We start from the raw sequence: 24,281 nt of genomic DNA on the forward strand, positions 1-24,281 counted from the left end.
ACACACACACACACACACCCTCCTCTTATCCCTATGTCTCCCTTGGTTAAAGCATACTGTAAACAACCGCTCTCAAATCGAAGTCCTGTCCCCCACGGACCTTGAAGCGTCTAAGAAACAGACCCCTCGACTTTTAGACCTAGCCACCAACTGTGGCCAGGTGGCCCCAGCCTTGGGTCTAGGAGTCAAGAAACCCCAGTCCTGCGTCCTCAGAAAATAAATAAAAAGCAACCGGGGCTTTCTAAGGATCCAGGCGATGTCAAGGACTGGGAGGCAAGACTGGGCAACCTGGGTTAAATCACACACTGACCCTACAGCGTCGCCCCAGGAAGCTACAGCAGAGCCTTGTCCTGCTGAGGAGTGGCAATGGCTTTGCTGGGACCTGGGGCCTCCTACCCTGCCCGTACACAGGTCTGAGACTCCGCGCGCTACGTGACCCGCGAGGTTCCGGGAGCGGCGGGGAGGCGGTGCCCACAGCCGCGGCGCCGCCCTGGGGGCTCGCATGCCACCCCCACGGGGAGCGGGTGGTGCTCTGGGCGCCCTGGGTGGGCGGGAGCCGGGCGAGGGGCGGTGCCGCACCGAGGGGTGGATCCCCAACTCCCGAGATCCTCAAAAGCCTCGCTCCAGACGGGGCCGGGCCAGTCCTGCAGCCCCCGCGCCCCGCTCTCTCGTCCCCCGCCGCCCGCAACCATGGCGAAGCCCTTGACCGACCAGGAGAAGCGACGGCAGATCAGCATCCGCGGCATCGTGGGCGTGGAGAACGTGGCGGAGCTGAAGAAGGGCTTCAACCGCCACCTGCACTTCACGCTGGTCAAGGACCGCAACGTGGCCACCCCCCGCGACTACTTCTTCGCCCTGGCGCACACGGTGCGCGACCACCTGGTGGGGCGCTGGATCCGCACGCAGCAGCACTACTACGACAAGTGTCCCAAGGTACCCGGCGGCGGAGGGCGTTTGTCCTCCCTCCAAACCTGTCCCCTCCTCCCGAAGTCTAGGCGGGCAACGGGGCACAGGTCCCACCTCTCCCGCAGCGCTGTGCCACCCGCACTTCTGTGCTGTGCGATCCGGAGACCTGCGGGGGGCGAGAGTTCGGGCCTCCCTCGCCCGTGAACTTTGCAAACTTTACGGAGTGCTTACTCAGCACTTAACGAAGGGGGAGACCGGGCGCCTCCTTTGCAAAGACGTACGAGGCGCGGTTCCAGGCCCCTGACAGTCCTCCCCGGGTGGGGATGGGGACGGGGCGGGGGGGGGGGGGGACGGGGGACGGACGACGACACATACAAAAGCCCCGCCTTGGAGCACCGAGCTTAATGTTTAGGGAAGTGTAGGGTTCTTCTAATAGTGACCCCGCCCCGGCCTCAGGGCCGCCCAGCTTAACTGGGCAGTGGAGGTTGAAGTTTCTGAACTTTCTGATTCCTGCAGGACCAGCCAGGCCAAGCCTGAGACTTACCTGCACATATCCCCGTGAAAATACTCACCTCCCTCCGAGAGGCCTACCCCAGAGATGGGGGGGGGGGGGGGGGGCGTCGCCTTTCAGGACATGCTCTTCTGTCTGCCAAGGGCCAGAGTGCATTATGTCTGGGGCGGGGGGGACTTGCAGAGGGAGCAACAACATCCCATCATGACCAGTCTAGGTAGAGAACAAAACTAGTATGGGTGGTTATGGAGGACCTGGTAGAGAGACGACTCTGCTCACAGGAGAGGGAGAGGCAAGTAGCCGTACAGAAGACAGTGGATGTTTTGGAAGAAAGAGGAAGCCGGAAAAGCTGGCTATGGAGTTATGTTGGAAACCATGAAAGCAGCTCCCGGAGGCAAGGAATCATGCATGTACTACACACTTACTAGGCGTTTTGAATATGTAAAAGCGCCAAGAAAAGTTATCTGTACTGTTGTGCCTGAGAACTGTGGGGATTTCTAAGACAGGGGAATAAACCCCCTGCCGTTGTAAGATGCTTTCAAAGGGAAAGTCTCTCTTTGCCCCCAGGAGTCTAGCAGACTGCTACCCAAACAGAACAACTGCAAATGTGTATCCTTCCAAATCTAAACATGTGTAAAAAGCACTTTGAGCCTACATTCATCCACTGTATCTTTTTATTGGTACAACATGCTTCACCTTGCATTAAATTTTTTTAGGACTGGTACTGGACTTGCCTGGGTTGGAGCCATAGTGCGGAAATACACACACACACACACACACACACACACACACACACACACACGAACACACACACACGGACACGGACACGGACACGGACACACGGACACGGACACACATGGGCAGACACAGACACACACACATGGACACACACACACACACACACACACACACACACGCACGCACGCACCCACGCACACACATGCATCCACGCACGCACTGTAGCATTTAGCATCATAGCACAGATAGTTTTGTCCCTGCTAACCTTTCTGGTTCTCCAGCTAGTTTCTGCCCGGACTCTTCTTTCCTGTGTGATCGCAGAGCAGGCATGGGGTCACACTGGGTTACACTGCAGGACAGCAGTGAATATATTGCATAACTCTTCTGAGAAGAGCTTGGAATCTCTTAAAAATTCGGTCCATGCAGGTTCATGGTGCTTCCTCCATGGTGGTCTCTGTGGAAGCAGGATGGCTCCAGTCTTCACAGAGTGCTTGGGGATAACCAGGAGGTGTGCCCAAGCTCCTTCACCTCCGTAGCCTCACTCCCAGGTGTACCCACAAGTCGCCAAGTTCAGTTCTCTAGTCCCTGCCCTGGTGTAAATGCCAAAGGTTTAAGCACACAGAAGCCTCTTCCGGTCCCTTAAACTCGGCACACAGAAACTCAGATCACACCGGGCGGTGGTGGCACATGCCTTTAATCCCAGCACTCAGGAGGCAGAGCCAAGCGGATCTCTGTGAGTTCAAGGCCAGCCTGGTCTGCTGAGCGAGATCCAGGACAGGCACCAAAACTACACAGAGAAACCCTGTCTAGAAAAAACAAAACAAAACAAAACAAAAAACAACAACAACAACAACAAAAAAAAAAAAACAGAAAAACAAACAAAACAAAAAACTCAAATCACATTCCTGGAAGTCCTGACCTGCCTTCTTTTTAAATTTTGTGACCCCGGGTCACCATCATTGCAGTCTAGGATGTGTTCAGCGGAGCCTCCCAAAGCTGACTGTGAACATATCCTGTCTGCTAAGGTTGACTCCAGACCCTGACGTAGTCCTTACGCGCTTCACCGCCCTCTTCTTCAGGTGAACTACCCATCTCACCTGCCATTACCTATCTGTGCCCATCTTCCTCCATGACTCTCCCCCTTAACCATTTCATTTCCCTGTTGGGCCCTCGGCTCCCGCTCCACCCTCCCCCTGAAGCGCCCTCCCAGCAGCAGTCTCCAGGGACCAAGCCTGCCTGCCCCGCAGGTCTCAAATTGGTTGTCCTGTGTTTCAAGTACCTAACAGGATACCTAGACAGAAGCACCCAGGTCCTCCGGTGAGGGCTGGGGACAACTTAAAAATCATTTTTAAATATTGATATTGTTACACAGTCTTTATTCTATCTTCTCAAACTTTTTGTAACTGGTTTTGTATAATGTTGATACAATGTTAGGAGAGGTTTGTGCATGTAATTTACAAGGTAAATGAGGATAGTTAAATGTTTTATCATTAGGAATGTGTAATAAATGTCCATAGGACATTAAGGGAGCAAAGGTCTATTTTTCAAGGTATTACATAGTCTCAAATATAAAGAATATTTTACCTCAAAATATCACTTATCAGAAAAATAGGAAATCTAGTAGGGCGGTGGTGGTGCACACATTTAATCCCAGCACTTGGGAGGCAAAAGGCAGGTGGGTCTCTGTGAGTTCGAGACCAGCCTGGTCTACAGAGTGAGTTCCGGGACAGCCAAGGCTGTCCTATCAAAAAATAAATAAATAAATAAATAAATAAATAAATAAAAATAAAAGCCAAAAGAAAAATAGGAAATCGTCTATAGTTCCTACCCTTAAAAAGTCTGTCATCTATAAAGAAGCTTTGAGCAAACCTATTTAGAAGAACCGAAAACATCTTAAATATCCTTAAGGTGTTATTCATGCTAATGGATCTTGAGTCAGTGCTGCTTTGGCCTTAAAAGGAAGGTCAAGAAACTTAGCACAAATGCAATCATTCCAGGGGTCTGACTTCCCAGTTGCAAGACTAGGGTATGACTGTGTCTACAAATGAGGTTTGTATGGATCACTGAAACAGGAAAATGGGCTTTGTTCATCAGAGAGAGAAAGAAAATACACACATGAAGGCTGGAAGGAGCTGAGCTGATGCCATCTGTGGCTTGATGTACTGTTCCCTGTGGCCTCGTGCACAGAATCCACAGCCTTGGGTAAGAGTAAGGCTCTGACCTTTTGGGGCCTAAGTGTGCCCCAGAAAGATGCCTTTCACTAGCATGCATAGGCATCTGTCTGATAGGCTGGCTAGGCCCAGAAATTTCCCCATAAACATTCAAAGACGCTGGATAAAAATGCTGTGCTCTGGACAGCAGTATTAGATGCCCAGGCAGGACACAACGTTGACTGTGTTTGTGAAGGTTCACAATTCAACTGTTTTATAAAATGAAAGTGAGTGAAATTTCTAAGTTGATGTAATAGTTATCTGTTACATGAACTATCACCATCATCATCACCATTATTATTATTATTATTATTATTATTATATTTATTGGGTTGCCCAAATACTTTTATTTTTGGTTCTTCTTATCCTGTGGAAATGGGGAGCACCTGCATTTTGAAGTGACTTGAACAGTCTCTTACTGTTTTGTCCTGTGTCCTTTGGAGAACTGGGTAGCTGACACAGAGGCCTAGTGTCCTGACAGAGGGTGCTGCCCTCACTCCATCATCCATTCCTTTAAATTAGCAATCTATGCTTGCATTCAAAACGGCTTGGGGCAGGTCTGAACTTTGTACCTTTCACTTCAGACTCTGCTCATATTTACCTGGCTTTTCCCATGCCAAAGGCAAATAGTTTCTAAGTCCATAGGGAACTTTACCATCTCATCAAACACAAACGCTAATAAGCCTTGGGGAGTCTTCTTGCGAGAAGAACTGCTCCGTAGACTTCCTAGGGCGGTCTTTGTTCTAAAGACAAGTAGTCAGTGAAGGAGGACTGTCCTCTAGCCACAGAGGATGTGGGAGCTAGTCTGTGTGTTTCTTTGATGACAAGGGCAGAATCAACCCACCTGACCCTGGAAGTGAAGGGTGATGATGAAATGTTTGTCTAAAACATGTTTTATTCATGGAATGAACAGTGGAAACAAAACAAAACAAAACATTGAATCCAGTTAGTTTCTTTCTTCCTGAGGATAGAAGATACCAAGCTACTTTGCCAAAAATGTGTACAGCATGGTTTCCTCATGCTGGCAACGGGGGACACTGTCATGCGTCCCATCAGGTGACTACAGGAGCCTCACCTGAGTCTGAGTTAAAGGATCCCAAGAGCTGATGCTTTTCCCTTGGTGGCCTTACATGGATTTGCATTTCTATGTATCTTGACAAGTGTGGTTGTCCTCATAGAAGAGTGATGGCCTTTCTTCTCTTTATTTCAGAGGGTTTATTACCTCTCTCTGGAATTTTACATGGGTCGAACATTACAGAACACCATGATCAACCTCGGCTTACAAAACGCCTGTGATGAGGCCATCTACCAGGTATGCTGTTCTCAAGGTCCTCACAACTTCTTTTTCTACATTTCAGGTTCGCTTTAACACGTACACGCACGCACACATGCACACACGCACACATGCATGCACGCACTCACGCACGCATGCACACACCATGCACATTCTCACAAGTTACTTCTTTGAATAGGGCTATTATGAACAATGAGAAATAAACACAAGCTGGAGACCAGAGGCCTGGGTGTAGTGGCGAATGCCTTTAATCCCAGCACTGGGAAGTCAGGAGCAAGTGGATCTCTCAGTTCAAGGCCAGCCTGGTCTACAGGACGGAGGGAAAAGGTAAATTAGAGAATGGGTTATCAGACATGAGGATTTTATTTTGCAATCAAAGTCTTGCATAATTTTTCTGGAACAAATCACGTTTTTAAAATGAACCTTTTAAAAGTTTTTGTTATGAGAATTACAAGCCTTACGTTAGGCTCCTGTCTGCCTTTTAAGAAATGATCAAAGCTTGACAGTTATTCATATATCAGACAATGTAAAAATGATAAGCTTTTGAAAATCCATCGTCATGTTTCTCTCTTGTCTGGTGAGAGGTGAAACACACTTTCCTCTTAAGACAGTCCTAACTTGCTTGTTTGTTTATGTGGACACATCCAGCCCTTCCCTCACGTGTCTCTCCACCAAAAACCTTTCTGATGTGACCAAAAGGAGGAGCGTGTATTTACAAAGACAAGTCTAAATGACACATGAGTCAGAATTCTCCTTTTCCCAGGGCTGGGATGGTCCCTAGTGTGGCCTGCTACTTACACTCAGGGCTAGCATCCATCATGTGGGTTAGGTAGAGCACTTCCTGCCAAAGAACCACTTCAGCTCTCCTCCACTTCCCTTTATTCACTTCCCCTAATACCAGCAAAAAACAACTGCATACCTTCCTTGGCGTTGCATGTACACACGACCTGCTTATGTGTGGTCAAGGTTTAGAGTTTCTTTCCAATTTTCCACTTTGCGACTTTTCAAAATCATGAGTGCTAGTTAGCGTGCACCATTGGCTGCATAAGGATCCAGCAATCCCTAGTAACCAGGGAGCAAATTCAAAAGCCCCTTCCTCGTGAAATGATGCAGAGCCGTGTTTGAGTTCCCGGGAGACCCTAATTCATCAACGCATAAGGAAGTAATGGGGTAGAAGGGCAAGGGTCCCGAAAAGTGGCTCAGAGGAAATGGGGGCGTCGCTTTAGGCGGCTCCTTCTTATGTGTATGTTTTCAATATGGAAATTAATTTCCCATGAGAAGCTATCCAAGGTAAAGGTGCCTGCAGCCAAGCCTGGTGACCTGAGTTCGAGCCCTGAGATCCACACGGTGGAGGAATAGCATTGACTCAAAGTTGTCCTCTGTCCTAGACAAGCACATGGGGAGAGGAAGGGGAGGAGAGGAAAGGGGTGGGGTGTGTGACCTTCAGATAAGGACACCGCTGTTTCACAGCAGACTACCCTTTAGTCAGGCTAGGCGAGATTATCGTGCGGTCCACAGGAAACAGGCCACTGGGTTTATGAGAACATCAGTTTCCTCACAAAATAAGGGGTGTACAGCATCCCCTGGGCTGCAGGACTCTCTCTGATGGGACCCAGTGCTGGTGGCTTCGGAAGTGTGATCCCCAGCACCTTGGAGAGGGGAGCTAGCAATGGTCCCCAAGTAGAGGTAGATGGCTCTCCCCACTGAGCCATCTCACTGACCCCATATTTTTTTTAAGTAATAATAGCTAACATATGACGTATCTACCCAAAACTAATGCTATCGCTTTGTTTATACAATATCATTTGACTCCCAACCCTAAATTAGGTATGTACTTTCATCCTTTACATTTTTTCTTTTTTGGTTTTTCGAGACAGGGTTTCTTTGTGTAGTTTTGGGGACTGTCCTGGATCTCGCTCTGTAGACCAGGCTGGCCTCGAACTCACGGAGATCTGCTTGCCTCTGCCTCCCGAATGCTGGGATTAAAGGTGTGTGCCACCACTGCCCGGCAATCCTCTACATTTTTACAAGGGGGATTTAGCCACCTAGCTAAGGGTCAATATCAAGAAGTGGCATGGTCCACAGTGGACATCTGGGATTCATGCTTCTCCATGCCTGGCTGTTCCATCTTGAACCACTGGCACTAACAGTTGCCAGCTTCTGCAGTCAATATGCCAGAACAAACCTCAAGCCAACCGACGCCAGATCCAGCACACAGCTCACCCTGATGCCTGGCCAGTACTTTAGAAAGTGGCTATTGTCTCTGGAATGGCCTGTGTGTGTATCCGAGTCAATGTTGTTCTCCTTTCTCCTCAGCTTGGATTGGACATGGAGGAGTTGGAAGAAATTGAAGAAGATGCTGGGCTCGGCAACGGTGGTCTAGGGAGACTTGCTGGTAAGTGACAGTGACATTGTCTGGGTGACCCATGCCTTCCCATGTGCCATACACAGCCGTGCTTAGAAGAGCCAGCCAGCTTCTTAGAAGGAGGAAGCACAGCTCCTCTGTAGATACATTTGGTCTTGACCTCCACTGTGGGCTGACCAACTCCACAGAGAGGCGAGAACTTCAAGAAAAGAGATGTTGCTTAAAGCCTTTTCAGACATTGCTTAAACCCCGGAGCTAACCAGATCCTTCCTGTTCACTCAAGGCTTTCCAAAGTCACCCGTTTACTTCGCTGCTGTTTGTTCAAGGCTGGTCAATTCCCATAAATTCTGGCCAGGCGGTGGTGGCGCACGCCTTTAATCCCAGCACTCGGGAGGCAGAGGCAGGTGGATCTCTGTGAGTTCGAGGCCAGCCTGGTCTCCAAAGCGAGTTCCAGGAAAGGCGCAAAGCTACACAGAGAAGCCCTGTCTCGAAAAAGCAAAAAAAAAAAAAAAAAAATCCCATAAATTCTAAGTCTCGCCTTGCTCGCTACAGTTTGCTCTTTTGATTGGCTGGTGATGTCATTAATAGACCTCTTGTCGTAGGCATACAAACTGAGTTCTTTGCTTTACTTGAGGAATGGCTTTTCAGCAAACAGAGAAGAAAATATTTAAAATATAATGCTAGCTCCACTTGCTGCAACAAAATATCCAGCAGTTTAAGGAAGGGGAGGGTTTAGTTTTGCTCAGAGTTCCAAGGCACAGTGGGAAAGTCACGGTAACAGACGTCTGAGGCAGCTGGTCACATGTGCCTGCATCAGGAAGCAGAAGGAAGTCAGCGTTCATGCTCAGCCAGCTTTTTCCTGTTTATACAATTCAGGGTCCCTCGGGGTAGGATTTCCCACCTCAGCTAATGAAGACAATCCCACACAGGCGTACCCAGAGAGTTGTCTCTTGAGCTGTTCTAGATCCTGGTTGACCTGATATTACGCATCACACCCTTTAACCAAGCATTTCCACTCCTCGGGAGAGTTTCTCCCAAGCAAACAACAAATGCAACGTGTGCACAAGAAGCCAGGCAAAGCAAGAGGAAAGCGTTGTTACAGTGCTGCTTCTAAGACTGCTCTGAAAGCAGCCTACCCACGTAGACAGACTTGATTGATAAACTTGCCTCGTGAATCACCGCGCTCAAAGCAAAGCAAGTTCCATTAAAACCCACACAGAGCGGTGCCATCTATATTCTTAAAAAACTAAATCTTATTTGGGTGATGTATAGAGAGAGACACTGGGGGGAGTCTGGATTCAAATACGAAGCTGAGTTTAAATGGTAAATGTACCTAATGGTTCCCAGGGAGGAGCGTGGGTTTAAAGGAGGCAATCAGAGGGGATGCTGTCGTATTTCTTTAAAGTCTCTTAGTTTTGCATCCCCTCTCAGGTTACTAGAAAGTCATTTGCATCCGTTTCATTTTATGGAAAGCTTTCGGTATTACCGGCAGTGTGCTGTAGTGTGGCCACTAGGAGTAAAATAGAGACAAGGACTTCAGGTAGGCTGTTTGCCATCAGCCTGTGAAGTTGCTCATCTGAGGATTTCCCAGGCTTCCCTGGGCCATAGGGAGGGTGGCAGCTCCAGTGGAAAGCCTATCTAAGAATAGCTTTGCTTTTATGTGAAACCCAAGCTCTTCGATATTGGCTGCTAGCACTGTTCGCTCTGCTCTGGACCCCCATTAATGGCCCTGCTCCTTTGCAGTAGAATGTTTTAAGGAGTGTTACTTTTGCTTATGTTGCATTGGTTTAACTCTGTGAAGCTGCGTTACTGTGCCTGTGTAAACACCTGATGGTTTCATAAAGAACTGAACGGCCAATAGCAAAGCAGGAGAAAGGGTAGGCGGGGCTGGCAGACCCCAGAGAGTATATATAGAAGGAGAGAGATGGAGGAGTGAAGAGATCTAGAAAGAGCCAGAGAAGCGGGGGACATCAGGGGCCAGCCACCCAGCTACACAACCAGCAAGCCACGGAGTAAGAGTAAGATTTACAGAAGTAAGAGAGCGGGAAAAGCCCAGAGGCAAAGATAGATGGGATAAGTTAAGATAAGGAAAGCTGGCTGGAAACTAAGCCAAGCTAAGGCTGGGCATTCATAAGTAAGAATAAGCCTTCGTGTGTGATTTATCCAGGAGCTGGGTGGCGGGCCACCAAAAGAGCAAAAGAGCCAAAACAAACAACAGCAACACTTCTTTGCTATTTGGGAAGGCCAGAAACACAGAGCCGCAGAGGCTGAGTAATTCTCAGATGCCTTAGTCTCTTCCCTGACTGTGAAAGTCAGAACCCCACCTGCTCAGGCTCTAAGGATGAACTCATCAGGACCTAGGGAACCCCAGAACAGCCACCAGTCGGACAAAGCAGGGACTGGTCATGTCAGGCTTACTCTAGGCTTAGTGCTTCATGTTTATGGCTCTGTCTTAGAGTCAGGCTATGACCTAACACAGACCCTTACAGTGAGTTGCAGCCTTCCAGTTTGAATTCCTACTATAGGTTTCCTCATTCCATGACAGCTCAAATTCCCAAGAGGGACAGTCCAATGAATGTAACCCTTTGGATTGTCCCCAAGTACTAGATAGGCCCCTTCTCTGCTGATTGGCTCCTCTAGCTCAGATGCTCTGTCATTGGGTAACAGTCGATCTAATAAGAAAATCTTACATCAACAATGGCATGGCGGTCACAGAGCAAGAGCCTCAGATGTTAGAGCTGATTTTATGTATCAGCTCCATTGTACCAGGACTCTGGGTCTCTAGAGTTCTCCCCACCCCTCTCCTCCCCTCACAAAGCAAAAGACCAAAACAGCAAGGAAAATCTTGCACCGAGGCCTGCTACCCTCAGTGGAATTTCTAGTGCTCTGGGTGGATTGGATGCCGCTGCTGCCAAGGCTCATGGCTGTCACTGATGACGGAAATAGAATTGCCACAAATGGTTAAACGGCTTTGATTAGTGAAGCGGGATCCACTTCCGGGTCCATATAATCCCCTTCCTGGAGCATGCAGCCAAGAGTGTCCCAAGAGCAAGGGAATTCTATCAGTTGCGCGCTGTGACTGAACAGGGCCTCACCTAAGTTTATGTTTCTTGGGGAGAACAGTTCAGCAGATGGTCATAGAGACAGCTTCCCTCAGAAGAGCAACTGTGGGTGACAGCAGTCAACCTACCCAATGTAAGGTAGCTTCCATGTTTGTTCTCTAACAATGCTAGTATGTGCACAATGGTTACTCAGGATGGTGAGGAAGGATGTGATTGATACCTAATTTTTTTTAAAAACACTTTTACATTTCCTAACTTCTCTGTGGTATTAATTCTTTAATTAGAAAAGACTATTTAAAAACCCAGTAAATTCCATGCATATGCTCAAGTGTGAAGGTTTCCTGTAGAAAACTGTTGTACGGCCTCCGTGTTTTTAAGAGAAAGGCTTGGCGTTGATGCTAAGCTTGCTGACTTTGTCTTTGTTCACATGGCGGAATTCAGCCTGCTTCCTGGACTCCATGGCAACCCTGGGACTCGCAGCCTATGGCTATGGCATCCGCTATGAATATGGGATCTTCAATCAGAAGATCCGGGACGGATGGCAGGTACGCAAACCACCTTTCCCTGATTTTTACCTGATCCCTCAGGAGCTCGCTCTCTGTGCTCTGACCGACATGCAGGGCATCTTCCCTATAGCACACCACTGAATTCTCTGGCATTCGGTGGACAAGTTGCCTGAGCTGAGAGCCTGTCAGCGCCGTTCGCCCCAGATCCAGGACGCCTGGCACAGTCCCTGGCTCTCACTAGCTGGCCCATAGCCCATTTCTTAACCTCTTTGACTGTCAACTGTGCCGTCTACAAAAGGAGAGCAATAGCAGTATATATATATATATATATGCCTCTTGTGTTTAGGGCTGGAGAGATGGCTCAGTGGTAAGAGCGCTGGCTGTTCTTCCAAAGGACCCCGGTTCAATTCCCAACACCCACATGGTAGCTTACAGCTGTCTGTAACTCCAGACCTGACACCCTTACCCAGAGTATATACAGACAAAACACCAGTGCACATTAAATAAATAAATAAATAAATAAATAAATAAATAAATAAATAAATAAATGTTTTACAAAAAGAAAATTGATCCTCAATAAACCACCCATGAGGCTCCGCCTATAGTAACTGCTCACAGAGTTGGAGTGACCGCCGTCATTCCTGGGAGCAGGGCAGGGTCTTGGGCTTTGCTGCGTTGAGAGTGAGGCCTCACAGGGAACTCTGAAAAACTGACCACGGAGCCCTGACTGTGGATGGCTTACATGTGCAACATTGCATCTCGAAGCTCACAGAAACACAAAAGAAGGCTTGTGGGTCAGAACTGTGGTCTCGCCGGCGGCCTCCCTGGGAGGAAGCACTGGGCCAGTGTGCAGCACTGAGTAGTTTCCCCAGATCATGCTGTTGGTCAGCAGGGGTCAGTGTCACAGATTTCTGGGTCCTCAGTCAGTATTCTTGTGTACACGTCAGTCTTGCCCTCCTGCGCATGATTATCTTATAAGATAACGTGAGCAGAACGTCCTTTTATACAATACAATTAGGGAATCTTGTTGGCTGTTAATAAGCCGGACACATATTTAACACTCTGCTCTATACCAATGTGCACAAATCCACCCAGATGACTGTGGTTATACCATTTTAGATCTCAGATATTGGTTTTTTTCATCTCTCATAGCTTTTTGAGTCTTCGGTCAAGACCACTGTGGAGTTTCAACGATCTTAAGTATAGACTGTGCCCACTTCCTGTCTGTGTTTCACATACACACCATTGATAAAAATATATAAACTGCATTTCCAAAAAGCTGAGCTCTGTAAGCATGCCTACACTTGGGGGGGTCTAACAGCAGAGCATTCATGGGTTGGGCGGGGCTGGGTAAGGAAATGGAGCAGATTTATCGAGGGTAAGTAAGGTTGGGGGCCCGAGGTCCGCTTCCCCCTCCCCCAGTACTTATCCCCGAAGAAGGAAGGAACTGAAAGATTGGGTGTGAACACTGGGTGGAAAACAAGGTTTAGGAAGGAGGCTACTGGAAACGGAGTCTGAAAGACATGTAAGCTGTAAGCAAAATTCCAAATTTTGCTGAGGACGAGTGGGTTCTATTTTTTAACCTAGCTCTAAGTAAATAAAACCTGTGAGTCAACATGGACTGGAAGAACGCAGACACTAACTCCTGCTTGAGATCTAATTTCCGCTCCTCACAGAAAGCCTGCCACCTTGATTATGTTACCTCCCTCTGTCTTCACCTTCACAATGGATGCCGACTCCACCGAGTTACTCTGAGGACATGCAGAGGGCACGCAGACAGGTTCTTGGGAATGGGAGAATAGCCCCCATAAAAGTGGGGTGCTCTGAGATAAAACGTGAATCTAATCGCGGCTGCATGCCTGAGTGGTTTTATTAAAATAGAAAATCATTTATGTTGTTTGGGGAGAAAAGGAATCTGGACAGACTACGACTGTCCAGGCGAAGGCCAGGAGAGAAAGTGCTTCAGGAAGGAAAATACCTCAGGAGCGGGAGATGTGGCTGGGGGTTAAGATTAACGCTCTTGGTGGTCTTGCCGAGGAGCCAGGGTCCGTTCATGTGGATGCTTACAGCCACCTGTAACTCCAGTTCCAAGGGATCTTACTCCTTCTCCAAGCCTCCACGGGCTCCTGTATGCATGTGATACCCATGCACCACACACACACACACACACACACACACACACACACACACACACACACACACACATTTAATAAGTAAATAAATAAACAAATCTTTTTTTTTTTTTTTTAGGAAAGAGCATATACCAAAGCCTCCACATTAATTACCTTTGGAACATGGGGTCTCAGGGAGTGTTTATTATCTTCCATTTGTTCCTCTACATGTCTTATATTCCATAGGAGGTGTATGCTTTATAAACATGAAAGGCCGTAGAAATGAAAGAGCTGATTTCTATTCCCAGTGAAGAAGTAACTGGAGTTCCTTGCTGAACACTGGGCTTCACAGGGGTTTTTCAGTATGGCCGGCATTTCAACACCACCTAACCAAATGACTAATGCACTCACCCTCTGCCCTGGAAAGTAGACTGTGTGGTACTCACTGTGTCCCAGGCTGTTTAAGACTTTCTTTCCTCAGGTTTCTGTTTTGGTTTGGTTTTGATTTTTCAAGACAGGGTTTTCTGTGCAGCTCTGGCTGTCCTGGAAGTCACTCTGTAGACCAGGCTGGCCTTGAACTTACAGATATCCGCCTGCCTCTGTCTCCCAAGTGCTGGGATTAAAGGCATGCGCTACCACCGCTGGATTCAACCTTCATTTTTGAGACAGGGTCTTAGTGAACCTGGAGCTCAGTGATTTGGCTAGTTGGATGAATCCTGGATCCATGTCTCTATACCCCTCCACACAGTGCTGGGGTTACAGATGTTCACCCCATGCCTGGCTTATACGTGAATGCTGGGGATCCCAACCAAGGTTCTCAAGCTTGCTCAGCATGTGCTTTACCCTGAAGCTTCTCATCCGCTGGAAAACTTCACAAATGATAGATAGTGTTTGTTTAATTAATTAATTAAACACACCTCCTTGATACAGTGGTGTTACTGTTTTTAGTCTTCTTGATTGCTTATTACAAGCCAAAATTAATTTGATATCCTGAATGCCCTAAAGAGGAACTCTGGTTGATATTTTTTGTAAGAAACAGTTTGCAACAGATTAACATACAAACTTGTGGAAAGTTGAAATTGTTAGTGAAATTAATTCCTTACCTTTTAGTGTAGGGCATCTTCAAAATGAATCATAATGGATAGTTTGTTACCAAGTCAAAGTTCCATAAGGATTAAGGTGAGCAAAGACTATGAGATTCTCTGTACCTGAATTGAAAAGAGCTTTAGTAAGAGAGTGGTCTCTAAGAAGCATTTCTTAGCTCATTTTGTACATTCCAGGCACCAGAATCTTCACTGAAAACTTCATGTTGGACCATGTGGTCCAGAAACTCAATGGTTAGCCTTCCTAGAAGACCTTCCTAGATGTGAAGACATGGGCTCTAAATCATAGAACTGAAGGCTATCAATGGTTCTCCTTTCATCTCTAAGTTTATTAATTTGGGTCTTCTCCCTCTTTCCTTTGGTTAGTTTGGCTAAGGATTTGTTATATTACCTTTATTTTTCATGTCTTATATTCCAGCAGTAAGACTTTACACATCTGGTTTATTTCGTTGATTAGATTTCCTTATCAATTATATTTTTTCAATTAAAAAAAAAAGAAGAAGAACTGAAGGTACCTTAGCTCTAGCATCTTCCTTCTGTGTGACCTCCAGCTGTCATATTTCCTCATCTCTGAAAAGATGGAAATCATAGTTTCCTCCTCTGGGGTTGCTGTGAGAATCCAGTACAATAACACACATAAGACGCATGTCATTGTCAGTGAGCATGGACGTTGTCTTAGGATGTCAGATAGTAACAAAGACAAGATGAGGTTGGAAGACCCGGTGTACTTCCTTTCCAAAGCAGAACTCTTGAGCAGCTGTAAAAGATACTTGTGTCGTGGTGTAAGTGAAGGGCTAGGACCATGTCCCCTGAACAGTGAATTCTAAGCCATGTCCGTTTCCAGGTAGAAGAGGCAGATGATTGGCTCCGACATGGGAACCCTTGGGAGAAGGCTCGCCCTGAGTTCATGCTGCCTGTGCACTTCTACGGAAGAGTCGAGCACACCCAGACGGGGACAAAGTGGGTCGACACCCAGGTGAGCAGGTGTTCTCGGGACACGCGTCGCCGCACAGTGGGCATTACAGTGAGCACACAGTGTGCGGCATCACACGATATCAAGAATGAAGGTCAGTCAGGCGTAGTGGCACATACACGCCTTTAATCCCAGCATTCAGGAGGCAGAGGTGGATGGATCTCTATGAGTTTTGAGGCCAGCCTGAACTACAGTGTTCCAGAATAGCTAGGGCTATGTAGAGAAACCATGTTTCAACCACCACCACCACCAAAAGAAAGAAAAAAAAAGAATGATGTCTTATGCATCCAATAACAGAGTGAAATTGTATAAATAAGCATGCTTCTCCTCTTCATGCTGCGGTTCCTTTAGGAGATAAGGGCACTAAGGCCAAGAGGAAAGTGACTTCCCCAAGGTTAACTGATTTACCAGGGTCATTTTGCGATCAGTTTGATCAGATATTAATCAGCTCGATAGTGCTTCGCCGATTAGCTCTCTGGATGTTTAGTTTCTCTGGTTTTATAAATATTGTTGATACCAAAGTAGGATAATTTTAAATGCTTTTGCTCGGCCCATCACTGGACATTTCAGTAGCGTAGTTTTCAAAAGACGACCGAGGCTTCAGCTCATGGCACAGTCTGTACTGTGCTGGATCTGTGATCCGTCATCACCCCTAAAAAAGTGATGCTGCTGTTTCTTCAAGGGCGTTTCCTCTGGAATAAGTCTTGGTCCCACCATTCAGTTTGCATACGGCCCTGTCACGGAATCATATCGAAGCATCTATTCTGTGTGGTCGTGTTTTCTGGTGAATGACCCTATTCTCCACCGGGTTGCCTCGTCCAATCAGCACAGCTTCACTTGGTTTATTTGCTTAATAAAAGTGGTCTCAGCTGGTGTTTATCTTAGTCATTCCTCAGAACCAACTGAAATAATGCCCTTCCATGTGAAATGTCTTAGCGTGTTGCAGCATGCCTAGCTTATAGCTGATTTCTTTTTTAACTACTGGTTTATTTTGCTACTCCTTAGAGAGATATTCAAAGTTCAGAAAAATAAGACTTAAAAAAAAATGTTTCCTATCGGAATGTGAACTTACATGGCGAATCAAGGGACAGGTAAGGAACTAACACATAAAATGACGTAGGGTGTAGACTAGCATGTTGACGTAAAGGTAAGGTCCTGCTTTGTTTATTTTCTTTTTCATGTCTGGCTACAGTTTAAGCTGCACTTGGTCACAAACGCTGTCGTGTGAACTATAAACAGACCAGTGAATTCACTCTAAGGAATCGCACGCTTGTTTGGTATTAAACTAGTATGTGGTGTAGTTTGGTACCCACTACTTCATTAGCTTCTGATCTATGCAGAGTTATACAGCTTACACAATCAAGTGTAAGTGCTCTATTTGTACTAGGGGGCCTGGTGCTGAGCCAGTTTGGATATTTCCATGGCGGATCCAGAAATTCGATTACAAAGTACTTGTCTCTATGTTTAGAGAAGCAAGGTTGTGGGTCAGAGATGCTGTACACGAGCTGGCCGAAGCCCTGCAGGACTTTATGGGTGAGAGAGTCATCACCTGGATCAGCCCCACATCTGTAGCTGGTGAGGTCAGCCAGCATGAGGCCAGACACGCTCTGAGCATGCAGGGAACGACTTCCAACAGGCGGAACTGTTTTTCTGCTGTTGTGTAATTCAATCCCGCAGGGAAGCGGATACCAGAGGGAATTAGCTGGGCTAGTGATGTGTGGGAGCAAAGCTAGGGAAGAGGAAGAGGGGGAGCAGCAGGAAGAAGTGGGAGGTCTGCATGGTACAGGGGGCCACCTATGAAGGAAAAGTGGAAGGAAGAGGTCTCAGAAAAGTGTTAGGCTGCAGCACTGTGCTGAGCAAGTGGTCGCGCTGAGGGATTAGAGCATTACCTGTTTGGAAATGCTGTAGTGTTTCAAACATGTTGGTGCATCCCAGAGATGACATACAGCCTTGGGGTGAACTATGAGGGGACAGGTCCTCTCGGAAGCCCCTGAAAGGAGATCCAAGCTGGGTGTTCCTTGGACTGCCTCTGTAATGCTGGGAAGGAGCAGGAGGGCAAGCCTTGTCTAAACTCAGAGCTATGCCCAGTCTACCAATGACACCTCCTGATGGGTGACAATGTGCTTAAAAAAATTCTGCAAAGACCTTTACTTCTTCACGAAAGACCTTCAAGTAAGGGCACAGTGCGCGGGCTGGACCACGTGACGTATCATATCGTCCCATGCAATCATCCTGCTGTTCTCCCCCCCCCCTTGAACCTCGATGAGACAAGGAATGAAAATGGGTCATTTTTCATGTGAATTTTAAATGCCCCGTGAAACACTTCACTCCCCATCTGTCTGTCTGAATGGCTGTCACAAAGACGGTTCTAGATTTTCCACAGCCGGCATCTTGGACCCAGTTCAGCTAATTATCACCTGACTTGGCAGATCACTACAGGAGTCACCAAAACAGCTTTTTACAACATCAAAAAAGCTGGCTAGCGTGACATTTGAAATGCTTCGTGGGATGATGTGCCTCCGTCACGTTCCTGTTCTGTTGAATTTTAGCATATTCGACATCAGGTCATTTTGAGTGACCTGCACAGAGCCTGCCCTGACTGCTGCCGCCCTTCAGTGGGTCACATTCATGTGTGCTCCTTTCTTATGTATCGTGGTTTATCATCTTAAACCCTTTTCTACCACTAGTACCACAGCAGTGTGTTCCAGTGTTGTAGTAGCTCTTGTTGGGACCGCCAGCCTCCAAATAATGACACAGAGACTTGTTACTTATAAAAGCTTGGCCTTTAGCTTAGGCTTTTCCTCAGCTAACTCTTAAACCTTAAGTTAGCCTGTTTCTATTCATCTATGTTCCGCCATGTGGCTCTTACCCCTCATTCATTTTGTATGCCCAACTCCCTCCATGTCTCACTGCCATCTCTCACTGGCCTAGATTCATCTCTGAGTTCCTCTCTCTCCCGGAAGTCCCACCTAACCTCTTCCTGCCTAGCTATTGGCCATTCAGCTCTTTAGTAAACCAATCAGAAAGTGCTTTGGTAAAGAGACATCTTCACAGTGTACACAAAGATTATCCCACAACACAGTGTCCCTCCTTCGGGGCAAGGAGCACATGGGAATCCAGGTTAGAAATATTTTGAGAGATCAGCAGTACCATAACCTCCTTTACTCCCTTTGGTCCTGAGACACACCTCTTGGTTCTAACCTACACAATTTGAGTATGTGACGCAGTCAGGAATAGAGTTCCATTGCAGCCCCCAGGCATTCTTCAGCTTCCATCATCAAACCTGTGAAACTGTGTGCAACTGCTGGTGTTTAATCCCACAGGTGGTCCTGGCTCTGCCTTATGACACCCCCGTGCCTGGGTACATGAACAACACTGTGAACACTATGCGCCTCTGGTCAGCTCGAGCACCAAATGACTTTAACCTCCAAGACTGTACGTACAGCCTGGTCTCTGCTCTCTTTGTGTGCACTGCATAATGATGGCTAGTTAGAGACAAGTTGAGGCTGAGAAAAAAGCCTTGAAGCCGGGCGGTGGTGACACACGCCTTTAATCCCAGCACTCGGGAGGCAGAGGCAGGCAGATCTCTGTGAGTTCGAGACTAGCCTGGTCTACAAAGCGAGTTCCAGGAAAGGCACCAAAGCTACACAGAGAAACCCTGTCTCGGAAGGAAGAAAAAAAAAAAAAAAAAAAAGCTTTGAGTCTGTGATCTTTGATCTTCAGTGACTGAGAAGGCTTTATTATTTATTTGTTTGTTTTTTTGTTTGTTTCTGGATACAGGGTGTCACTAAGTAGCCTTGACTGGTTTGGAACTTGCTATGTAGATCAGGCTGGTGTTTGAACACAGAGAGATCCCCCTGCCTGTGGTTCCTGAGTGCTGGGATTAAAGGCATGTACCACCATGCCTGGCCAAACTGGTTTTGGTTTTTGTTTTTGTTTTCTGCAAGTATAGAAGACATTTTTTTAAAGCCAAACTTCAGTCTGGCCTTGAACTCTCCTGGGAAGGCCAGTGTTAAAGTTTATTGAAACCCTTTTAGATTTTTAGAAATCTTAGGAATTGTGCATGGTGGGACACCAGATGAGATCAAGGGACTTGCTCCAACAGTGGCTGGCTTGTCTATTTATGGTTTTTCTACATTCCTTTCAGTTAATGTTGGAGACTACATTCAGGCTGTGCTGGACCGGAACCTGGCCGAGAATATCTCCAGAGTGCTCTACCCCAATGATAATGTGAGTGACGCAGGGCCAGCTTACACACTTACTTCCCAGAACCTCTCCAGTAACCTATGAAACACGTGTGTGGAATAAGCTGTGTCCCTTCTGTCACGTTCTCCTCCCCATCAAGTAAGGAAAACAAGGCTGTGCAATTCACGAGGTCAAATTTGGTGTTTTGCTTTGATTCATGGCCCCATCAACTGGGAAGATCCACAGATGTATTTCAAAACAGAACCTGGATACCAAAGATGAACAGAATGCTAAGAAAGCCTGGTTTGTTTCCTGATAGAAGCTTCATTGGCTACGTTAGAATTGGGGAGACTCCCTGGTCTCCTCCCATGCTCACCTGGCTCTTTCTGGCTTTCTGTCCCCAGGCTCGGGGAGGTCATGGTGGTCCTAAGATCAGACCCACGGACTAATGTCTGCCTTTTCTGCTACTAGCTTGGATCCTTGAGTTTTTCCTACATCAGGTTATCTTACTGCTATTCTAAAAGCTGTGTCTGTCTGTCTGTCTGTCTGCGTATGTGCAAGCATGCATGAACCATGGCATATATGTGCATACTGCTCTTGCCTTCTGCCTTTTTTAAGATGAGGTGGGGTTTTGTTTTTGTTTTTGTTTTTCCACTCTAGTTATCGTTGTCCATTGCTCTGTATACCAGGATAGCCCACGAGCTTCTGGGGATTCTCCTGTCTCTACTCCCATACCTGTCAGAGCACTGGGATTACAGACCACTCCCATCTCCCGCTTTATAAGCGTTCTGGGGATTTATACTCAGGTCTCCACGTTCTCATCACAGGCGCTTGACCCACCGGGCCTTCTCCCCCTCTCTGGTTGTGTTCCTGAGACGGGATCTCTTATGCAGCCCGGGATGGCCTGGAGCTCACTAAGTACACCAGGCTAGACTTGAACTCTCAAGGATCCTCCGGCCTTTGCCCCCAAGTGTTGGAATTACAGATGTGTACCAGTATGAGCAGCTTAACAACTTGGTGTCTGTTTGCTGTGGGGGACTACATCTGCAGCGGCCACTACGAATTCTTAGTTGAGCTAAGCATATGTAGCTCCAGTTTGTCTGTGGTTAAAATTGTGTTCTTGAAGATGTAATGATTCTTCCTGAAAGTACTTTGAGAGGCAACCAGATTAGTACTCTGCTTCACAGTGATGGTAGAAACCAGGGACTCTGGGGACCAGGATGCAATTTAGACTGGATGTTTGTTTGGTAGTGAATCATAGACTCTGAGAGGGGAAGAAGGAAAAGTAGATGGATTTGCTGCAACATTTTCCGGAACCTAATGCTATATGTTGTTTTTCTTTTGGAAAAAGACCCAGTTCTGTCAGTACCTTTCAGAGAAGTCACTGACCCAAGAGCAAAAGATTGTTCCCCTTGACAGTCAGACTAAGAACGCATCCAAGTCCACAGTCTTCCACTGGCCAACCCTAGGCCTGCAGAATTCTGTAACTGGGCGGGGCTACCTTCTGTCAGAACCAGACCTGACTTGACCTGGAAATACTCATCTATAGAAATCAGCATGGTGTATTAATTAGCATAAGATTTAAAAAAAGATAGGACTTTTGGGTTAAAGTAGCCCTCAAGATATTTTCTTGGTATTGCTTTGTTTTTTTCAGAGTGGGTTCAAAACATCATTTTGTGAAACAAATTCATTTTTCTTTTTAAATATGGCCCAAACCCATGTTCAGACTTCAGCCTTTCTTCCAAGAATCTTGCTGCTCTCCTCACTCCGATTCTAGTGAGCTGTGTGCCCTGCTTAAGGCTGTGAGAGGCTTCTGATCACGTGCCAGGTAGACATAGAGTTGAAGGAATCCCTGACTTCCTCCCAAATTGATCACGGTACTCATCACCTATGACCTTACCCAGCAGTGAGGGTCCAGGGGCAGTGAAGTGACCACCCTACCCCTCCCAGCCCAGTCAAGCACCTCCAAGAACTCCTCTGTGTTTATCTCACAAATCCTGATTCAACTTTAGGGCTCAAATCAAGAATTACTGGAGTATCCAGATTTCCAAAACACAGTGCCTTACAATTTTTAAAGAAACTGTTCTCACTTCCATTGCCCCACCACTAAAGACAGAGATCATGTTTAATTAGCAATTTCATTGCTAGGACTTGAACAGTTCTCTGGATTAAAAGATGTTTGATTTCAACGTAAGCAGAGTCATAGTGCCTTTTATTATTTTTACAATATCTTCATTGTAAATTGTACAGTGATATGTGCCCTTAGGGAAAAAAATTAAGCTATATAAAATGAAGAAAGTGAAAAAAATTGTAACTCTACCATCTAGAAAGTCTCATTGTTACTATTACCCCAGATAAGTTTAATGACTAAATGTAATTTCTCTTATATTTGTTGTACATAGACATGTTTGGAAAGGCAAGCAGCCATCCATTTCCATGTAGTTAAAACTTTGTGAAGTAATAACACGAAGTTATTGCTACTTTATGATTTTCCCATTCCCACAATTGTTTGACACCCCCCACACACACACACACACACTACTAAAAACAAGCATAAACCTCATGTTCTCATATCCATTCCTCCCATCACAGAAATATGTTTCCCATCCGGTTCTCTCAGTATGAGTACCATAGTCTTCACTGGGCTCCCCACTTGGTGTTTGCCGAGTATAAATTCATGTCACTCCTCACCATTCAGGGGCTTGTACCCACCTCCCAACTGAGGCCATTGCTTCTAGGTTCTTGTGTCTTTCAGTTCTGGGTTGGCTCACCATTTCTTGTAGACATTCTTCCAGACCTCCTGGGGACAGGCATTTGTGAGCTGGATCTTCTTGAGACCTTGTGTGTCTCAGGAAGCATTTGCGTCCTGCCCGCTCTGGTAGTTTGCCTGGATACGGAGCAGATTCTGCTTGTATCGCCTGACAGTTTTGTTGTCGCTGAGAAGTACAGTGCAGTTTTGATCGGGTTAGTTTATGTGCACAGTCACTTGATTTGGGGGAATCATCAGCAGCTGTCTGTGTTCTGAGTTCACTTGGGAGAAGACTCGAGCTTCTCCACACTCTGTGTATCAGCTTTCACTCACTGCCCACTGGCCACAGTTGTCCGTAAGAGGTCATTGGCACCCGGCCTTAGCTGTACCCTTCACTGGAGACTTACCATCTCCTACAAGTCTTGCTTCCATCTGAGTTGGGAAAGGAAATGGCTCAGTGGCAGGATTTCTTGAGGTCCAAGGTCAGCTGTCTGTTAGGCAGCTCTCACATGACCTTTCTCTCCATCTGCACCCCTACATTCAAAGGAGTTAGTGCTGCTGGTTTCTGAGCATCCCCCCCTCCCAGCGGGAGAGCTCTGATATACAAACCAAAGTGCCTGATGGCTCCTCTCTACCACCAGGGCAAAAGTTGGCTTCTTGGGTCATCTGACTCCATTTCTACTCATCTGCCTATTTCTCGCCTTCAGAAGGGGTGACAGGGCTGAAGGGGTGACCCAACAGTTAATGGCTGCTCTTGCAAAGGACTAGAGTTGTCTTCCTGTCAACCACAGTCAGGTTACACCACCTGTAACTCTAACTCCAGGGAATCTGATGCCCTTCTCTGGTCTCTGAGGGTACTGCACACACACACACACACACACACACACACACACACACACACACACACACACAATTAAATTTAAAAAATCCTTAAAAAAAAACTATATCAAATTTATTTAAAAACAAAACCAAAGTGTTACTGTTGTCTCTCCCAGCCTCTTTATCTTGTATCTGAACACCCTCCCAAGAGCTCTTGCCTGTCATGTGGACAGGTTTTCGGGCAAGCAGAAGCTGATATTTCTTCATTCACCGGGCCTCCTCTCAGTTCCTTAATGTTCCCTAGACTGGCCACATTTTGGTCACGGCTCCACCACGACCCCCTCTCACTCAGTGTCCCTGGCTTGAAGTTTTTTGAAGGGAAGGAGCTGAGGCTGAAGCAGGAGTACTTCGTGGTGGCTGCGACCCTGCAGGATGTCATCAGACGCTTCAAGGCCTCGAAGTTTGGCTCCAAGGATGGTGGGGGAACCGTGTTCGATGCCTTTCCAGATCAGGTGAGTGGTCAGACTGTGGCCGTAGACGAGGCCCACGGGGAGGACGTCCATACAAGCTGGTCAGAATGTCAGGCAGGCAGAGTACATGTTTCATTCAAACATTTCCCAGGAAGCAGGAGGTTTGTTTGGTCAGCCATGGTTCTCATCCTTCCTAAGGCTGTGAACCTATAACACAGTTCCTCATGTCATGGTGACCCCCAACCATACAATTATTTCATTACTACTTCCTAACTGTGA

The 24,281-nt window shown here is 46.9% G+C and overlaps 1 protein-coding gene across 1 annotated transcript in view; it reads left to right on the forward strand.

Moving 5' to 3' along the window:
* Positions 1 to 577: 577 nt before the first annotated feature.
* Pygl (glycogen phosphorylase L) overlaps positions 578 to 24,281 on the forward strand; it is a 34,522-nt gene continuing 10,818 nt past the window's right edge. Inside the window, exons 1-8 of the mRNA XM_006985449.4 lie at positions 578 to 933; positions 5,576 to 5,677; positions 7,976 to 8,054; positions 11,528 to 11,631; positions 15,651 to 15,782; positions 19,103 to 19,214; positions 19,927 to 20,009; positions 23,901 to 24,044. Coding sequence (XP_006985511.1) covers positions 691 to 933; positions 5,576 to 5,677; positions 7,976 to 8,054; positions 11,528 to 11,631; positions 15,651 to 15,782; positions 19,103 to 19,214; positions 19,927 to 20,009; positions 23,901 to 24,044 — 999 coding nt within the window. The 5' untranslated portion in view covers positions 578 to 690. The remainder of the gene's footprint in view (positions 934 to 5,575; positions 5,678 to 7,975; positions 8,055 to 11,527; positions 11,632 to 15,650; positions 15,783 to 19,102; positions 19,215 to 19,926; positions 20,010 to 23,900; positions 24,045 to 24,281) is intronic.

Source organism: Peromyscus maniculatus, chromosome 14, assembly GCF_049852395.1.
Source record: "Peromyscus maniculatus bairdii isolate BWxNUB_F1_BW_parent chromosome 14, HU_Pman_BW_mat_3.1, whole genome shotgun sequence".
In the NCBI taxonomy this organism is placed as follows: Eukaryota; Metazoa; Chordata; class Mammalia; order Rodentia; family Cricetidae; genus Peromyscus; species Peromyscus maniculatus.